Source organism: Leguminivora glycinivorella, chromosome Z, assembly GCF_023078275.1.
Source record: "Leguminivora glycinivorella isolate SPB_JAAS2020 chromosome Z, LegGlyc_1.1, whole genome shotgun sequence".
Lineage (NCBI taxonomy): Eukaryota > Metazoa > Arthropoda > Insecta > Lepidoptera > Tortricidae > Leguminivora > Leguminivora glycinivorella.
Window position 1 is genome coordinate 20846060 of NC_062998.1, and position 6842 is coordinate 20852901.

The following is a 6842-nucleotide window of genomic DNA, read 5'->3' on the forward strand; positions in this document are numbered from 1 at the left end:
ACCCGTAGTCGATGGCAAACACTAATTGTAAGTGCGATAGGGACGAACTGAAGCGACAAGGTTTAGCGCACTAGTGTGCTACGCCCGCAGAGGTGTTTTAATGCCGACCGAATTTGGTTAGCAGGTCTTGACATTGACAACATCTTTTAAGAAATGCCACCTGCTGCCTATAAATCTGATTGATTATTTTTTTTATACCAACAATTATTACAAAGAGAGTTAACATTTTATATGTATATTTAAAAAAAAAAATTGAAAACAAAAAAAAAAAGTTTTTCTCAAAGAATATTATATGTATAGTAGCAAATATTTAGCACTGCTGTTTATGGCTCTTTAAGTAGAATTCATATGACCTTTGTATTTAAAAATGCAAAATTTGATAGGGGTCTATCAATAGGTGTTTTGGATACAACTACTTATACAGATTTTAGACTGCATAAATGCATTCCTTTGGATAAATGGTTTTTAGAACAACTTCATTTTGGTACCTACATAAATGCCATGCACAGGAACAGAGCTCATATAGAGAATAAATAAATAGTCTGGTCAGAGTGCATGTTACATAACTAGACAATGACCAGCAATGTCATTAGATACTCTCATGCTTATATTTCGACTTAGTCTTACGGAGTCTAGCTAGAACAATAAGATGATGGTCTAATTGGCCACCTAACACTTAACTCTAAGCAACACACCAGTAAGCCAAGTCTGATTAGTTTAAAAAAAGTGAGATCATTTGACAACAAAACTCTTCAAGAACTTTACCGCTGTTCTTTCTGCAGTTGTTCGCGTCGTTGTTTAGCAAATCGAGCTCTAAGTTTCGCTATAGTAGAGTTTGACAAAGTACCAGGTACTTTGAATATAGCCTGCAACAAAAATATGTAAGTTAGTATATTTGTATAGGTTAATTCACAAGAGCTGGAGTGAATGGAACAAATGATTGAATGAAAATACATAAATTTTGTATGTGTGGCAGATTAACCAATAAAATGGTGGCTCTTGACAGTTACGACTGTATACCAAAACAGGTGTCACTCAAACAAATAGAGGTGAATAGTGAAACATCGATGTTCGCAAAGGAATATCGTTTACGACACGCCGCCACGTATTCCTAAACCAACCTGGTGGCTTAGACATCTTCAGCAGAAGCTGCTATTTTGGCCGAAAATAAACAAATGTAATTATGAAAATTAATAAATAAAAGATTATTTATTAGAGAAAGAGCATGACTACTTGCACCAACCTGCATGAATTCGTGGCAGTGCAAAGCACTAGCGTTTTTTACAATTGCTTTAAAACATTCAGCTAGAGATGTGAAGTCATTACATGACATTATTGCTGCCCGGTTGGATTTTATTAGTGTGAGGCAAACTCGGAACAAAATCTTAGAGCCTTCATAAAATAGACAATCCCATATCCTAAGTACTGTCTCTATGGGAAGAACTTCAGCAAACAGACAAACAAACCACTTGGTGGTTATGACAGCCCACGGAAGTCCTGAAATGGAAAAAAAAATTAAGATTCAAATCAAAAGGTAATTGTTAAAATCAGTAGTTATAGAATAGAATAGAATAACATTTATTCGTGAACACAGGCAAGACAAAATACACATAATAACAATAAGACAGAAAATAATGAAGTGCTACGAAATGGCCTCATCTCAGCGTGTTGCTGGGGACTTCCAGCGCTGATCTTCCGATGAGACCATCAAGTGAGAAAGATTCACGGAGGGTAACAGACAGAAGAAATGCAAAACACATACAAGAAAAGTGGTCAAACAGTTAAAAAGAATAAAAGTGAAAATGTTACAAGAAAAATAACAACAGACTGTACAATAGAATTCATGTTTTTTCATTTTGTTATTTACGGTGCCTAAAATAGGGGTGTGTAATGATTGGTATAACTTTTTTTGGTATAATAACACTTGATATAACATTTCGTATATATTTATAGGATATAATCACTCATTTGACATAATTAACTTTTGGTATAACCACAAAATATCTACTTTTATTTTGTATAATCATTATTTCGTATAACACTTATTTACAATAACCGTTATATGGTATAACTATCTATTGATATACGACTAGTATAATATAACTAGCAAACAGTATAAAACATTTCATGAATTAATTTTATTATTTTTTGAAGGGATCACAGTTCTAACCTAACCTACTTTTCTGATAGCAGTACATATGTTTAAGGGTCACAGTTCTAACCTAACCTATTTTTGTGGTAGCAGCGCGTTGTGTGTAGGGGTCACAGTTTTAACCTAATCTACTTTTCTGGTAAATGATGGATCTAATTTATTGTACAATTGTTTTTTATTCTAACTGTGCTTTAGAAAGAATTTGTGTTATACAATGTATTTATTATCGAAAATAAGCATTATACTCAGGAAAATACCGTCCCATCAGCCTAGTTTCCCATCTTTACAAAATACTCCTTAAAATAATAGAAAACCGTATATCAGGAACCCTCGATCGTCACCAACCCCCCGAACAAGCTGGATTCCGCCCAGGCCTCTCTACCACCGACCACTTACAGGCGCTTAACCAGATAATTGAGAAATGCCAAGAGTACAATATTCCAGTCTACATTGCATTCGTCGATTATTCCAAGGCGTTTGACAGTCTTCACCATGATTCCATTTTCACAGCTTTGCGTAGTCAAGAGATAGACCCTAGTTATATCCAGCTTTTAACCGCCATATATCAAAATAGTACAGCCGCCATCAAACTACAATCCACCGGTCCGTCCTTCAACATTCAAAAGGGAGTCAAACAAGGAGATCCGTTGTCGCCGAAACTATTTACCAGCACACTGGAACAAGTCTTCCGGAAGCTTGTGCCAAGTTGGGGAGGGAGGGGCCTTGTCGTCGGAGATAGAAGACTAACCAATCTTCGATTCGCTGACGACATCGTTTTATTCTCCTCAACTGCTTCCGAGCTACAATCAATGCTACAAGATCTATGCGACGCGAGCCTCGAGGTTGGACTTGAGATGAATATGTCGAAGACCAAGCTAATGACCAATTGTAGCACCCCGTGTAGGATTCAGAATCAGATAAACGGAGAATCTGTTGTACATGTCCAGGAGTACATTTACTTGGGCCAACTAGTTTCCTTCCAGGCGCGACAAGAGAAGGAAGTCGAACGACGGACTGGAAACGCCTGGAGGAGCTATTGGTCCATGAAACATCTGATGAAAGGTGATCTCCCATTGTCACTCAAGCGGAGACTCATGGACATGTGCATACTTCCAATTCTCACCTACGGTGCACAAACTTGGTCTTTAACAGCGTCTCAGAGGTCCAAACTCGGGGTTTGTCAGCGAGCTATGGAGCGCAGCATATTAGGCGTAAAATTAATGGATCGTATCCGGAACACTGCGCTGCGCTCCAAGACAAAAATTGTCGATGTGGCTCGGAAAGCGGCCAAGCTAAAGTGGGACTGGGCTGGACACGTCCACCGCATGCCGAGTGAGCTGTGGGCTAAGATTGCCACAGAATGGCAACCCGGCCTAACGCGAGGATCCGGCAGACCCCGCCGGCGATGGCGGGACGACTTGGATTGCTTCCTTAATGTTATGTATGGACAATGAGGGTAGGGTTTGACATTTGTGTACAAAGTGAGGTAGTTGTGAAAACCAGTCTGTCAACGCGAACCTGGACCAGTACATGTGCTTGGACCCCGAAACTGTGAGTTATAATAGTGGCGACGAGAAAAAGTAGGAAAATAGTGTGCATTTACAGTGTAAAGTGTGTGATTTGAGTGAAAAACGCATAACTTTAGGTATCAGTGCGCAAAATGGGCATTAAGTTTGGGGAGTTTGATGTGGCACATGGTTGCTGGCAAAATTACATAGAGAGGTTTAGTTTCTGTCTGCAGGCAGGTGATATTGAAGATGATAGTAAAAAGAAGGCTAATTTACTCGCTGTGTGTGGATCTGACTTGTATGATCTGATTATATCACTGATAGCACCAACTAAAGTAAGTGAGGTTACTTTTACAACAATTGTTACCAAGTTGAACAATCGTTTCCACCCAACACCAAATGAAATTGTGCAATCATATAAATTTCATTTCAACTGGCCCGAAACTGCCCGAGATCGGGAAGATTGGAAAAAGAGGGGGGAGGCCTTTGCCCAGCAGTGGGACATAACAGGCTCCTAATAATAATAATAATAAGGCGGCACCCTAGGTTAGGTTTTTTATAATGTGTTTATATGTTTTTTATATTGTTTTGTATGTGTTTTTGTATTTTACTTTTATCCATATTATAAACAGCCTAGCCTAAGATAGAAAATAAATACTGGGAATAATAATAATAAAAAAAGCATTATACTCAAACTATGTTATAATAAATGTTATTCGAAAAAATGATCATTATATTAAATAAGAATTATACAATTTGTTAGTATATTATTTGTTGTTATATGATTCAATAATTATATCAAATGATCATTATAACGACTAAAAATATATCAAAAAAGTTATATCGATCGATACGCACCCCTAAAATAGGCCTACAGTTTTATGAAAGTATCACAATTTGATCAACTAATATTAAGGTGTTGGAAGTTGTAAGTTCTATTCAGAGTTAAATCTGAAATATTCTTGATATCCTTATCTTTTAGCTGTACAATATTAAAGTATTGACAAATGAAGATTATCATGTATATGTTATCAGTTAGCTGATAAGTGCAAAATCTGATGAAGCATACCTAAGTTTATCACATGTTGATGAACATCTGGTACTTTAGCCTTCACAAGCTCTGATAAAACTTCTATATCCACAATCAATCCATCCATAGTCTTGGTGTAATAGTCAGGAAGAATCTTTTCTACAAGTACTTTCAGCAACCAAAATGATACTTCTTCACTTTTTGTTGCAAGCAGCAATAAACCTGAAAGTAGTTTATATACAATACACATTATTTTTAGTTAGGATCACATTAATACTGACAGCCGAATTGGCAACTAGATGGCTACACCTTATTATCTCTTGGCTCTATCTATTTGATGCACACAGGGAAACTCTTGCCTTCTGCCACTTCATGTTGAAAATTTCACCAGACATTAGCTCTACATTATTTAAAATGAAAAAAAAAAACAATACTTTGTCAACACTATTAATTCCAACATTAAAGTTACCTGCAATATAGTTGAGTCCCTGGCAGTAGCCAACCACACGATTGTTGTGTGCATATGCTATAAGTATGTGGAACAGATGTGTCTGATGGTTTGCTTCTTTTGTGAAATAAATATTATCTGGGAATGTACGAGGTAAATCTGTTTTCACTAAATCTACCAATTCTTTTTCAAAAGGTCTGTCTAAGATTTTATGATAAAGATCAGGACTTTGATCTTTCAGTTTTTCTGCTTCCGATACTGCCATCCATACCGCAGGCCTGTGTTCACCTATAAATAATAACAAAGATTTTGAACTACAAGCATGACTGGTTTTTGGTTCTTGTTATGTCAGATGGAGAGTAAATAAAATACATTATTTAATTTAACAGTCACAGCTTTGTTGCTTTAAAAGAGACAGAACATTATTCCTCAGGAAATACAAATGATGTTATCACTTTTCATTCTTTAGCCTCTCATGTCAAAACGACTTTTTAATAAGAATGCTCTAGAGCCATTAATAATTGTTATTTAGTTATTTTGTACAGGAGACATACAGATAGCAGTTTTTAAGTATTAAAATTAAAAATTACTTGGAATTCCCTTCCTAACGTATCTTTTGACGGTATTAGTGCGCTTGACCGACTTTCCTTCGCCGAGGAGTGAGGCCCATTTCTGAGCTCTAGTCGCGAGGACTCGTAGGTATACTGACATGAATTGTTCATAGCTCTCGAAATCGAAATCTTCGTGCCTCTCAAATCCATATTCATCGACTTTACTGAAATCAAGCAGAGATGTGAGTCAGTAGGTCGACGCGGGTTGTAAATATAAACATTTAAAACAAACTATTAAATTACCTGAAGTTTGACTCTGCCATTTCCGTGTATTGCTATGTCAATATATCATTTTTAAACAGTACTGAATAATATATGTTCACTGAAATTTCTTATAACGCCCCCAAAATAACTAAAATTCTACACAGAGTCTTTTTAATTGGCACATAACCCACAATGACATTCGCACACTGTATCTGTCAATAATGTCAAATGTGTCTTAAAGGCTTCTACAGACTTGGCAGAACATAACATAGGGATAATTACATCGTTACGGTCACATATAATAAAGATCGTACCGATCGTAAATATCGTACCTAAGTACTATGGCCAAGTCAGGAAAGCAGATTTGAAATGAAAACGCGAGCGCTGCGAGTGCGGAATTTTTCATAAGTTAACGTTCTAAAAGAGGACGGAAATTATATAGTAAGCGCGAGCGAAGCGAGCGCGATTTTTTTCCTTTTGCCGCAATTTATTAAGACTCAACCCGCTGGCGGGGAAGCAGCGAGCTTCCAAGCTTTGATCAACTGCAGAGCTGCGATCTTTGGCATATTTTGGGGTATTTTGACTTCACAGGGCGCCTAAGTTCCAGACTTTTAGGCTTTATATTTCGCCATCACTATTATTTTTATATGTAATACTAAGAGTTATAATTAAGATATTAACTGCAAACTCGATCGTCACCGTCGGGATGCATATTTCGGTATTTTGCCACAAGGTGCCCTTCGGGATCTTAGTCCTTTGAAGTTCGCTCATCATCTTCTGTGACTTACAAAATTGCGAATCCGGCCCTGGTTACGGTCAATGTGCGTCCCAAAGAGCATCACCCTAAGTATTTATGTTTGTAAAAAAAAAATGTTCTGACGTTTGTTTG

At 37.0% G+C, this 6842-nt stretch overlaps 1 protein-coding gene across 1 annotated transcript; it reads right to left on the minus strand.

Moving 5' to 3' along the window:
- Positions 1–6151, minus strand: LOC125241301 (growth hormone-regulated TBC protein 1-A). The gene is made up of 6 exons (XM_048149707.1): positions 5993–6151; positions 5729–5913; positions 5160–5426; positions 4730–4912; positions 1244–1497; positions 1–866 (listed from the first exon to the last, which is right to left on the minus strand). The coding sequence occupies exons 1-6, from the start codon at positions 6010–6012 to the stop codon at positions 762–764; spliced, it is 1014 nt and encodes a 337-aa protein (XP_048005664.1). The 5' UTR covers positions 6013–6151; the 3' UTR covers positions 1–761.
- Between the last annotated feature and the right edge of the window lie 691 nt (positions 6152–6842).

What these genes read in the sequence shown, in the direction of transcription:
- LOC125241301 (XM_048149707.1), bottom strand. Translation starts at nt 6,012, where the DNA reads ATGGCAGAGTCAAACTTCAG. An exon ending in CGTTAGGAAGGGAATTCCAA is followed by an intron (nt 5,427 to 5,728) that starts GTAATTTTTAAT and finishes TATTATTTATAG; the next exon opens with GTGAACACAGGCCTGCGGTA. An exon ending in GGGACTCAACTATATTGCAG is followed by an intron (nt 4,913 to 5,159) that starts GTAACTTTAATG and finishes AACTACTTTCAG; the next exon opens with GTTTATTGCTGCTTGCAACA.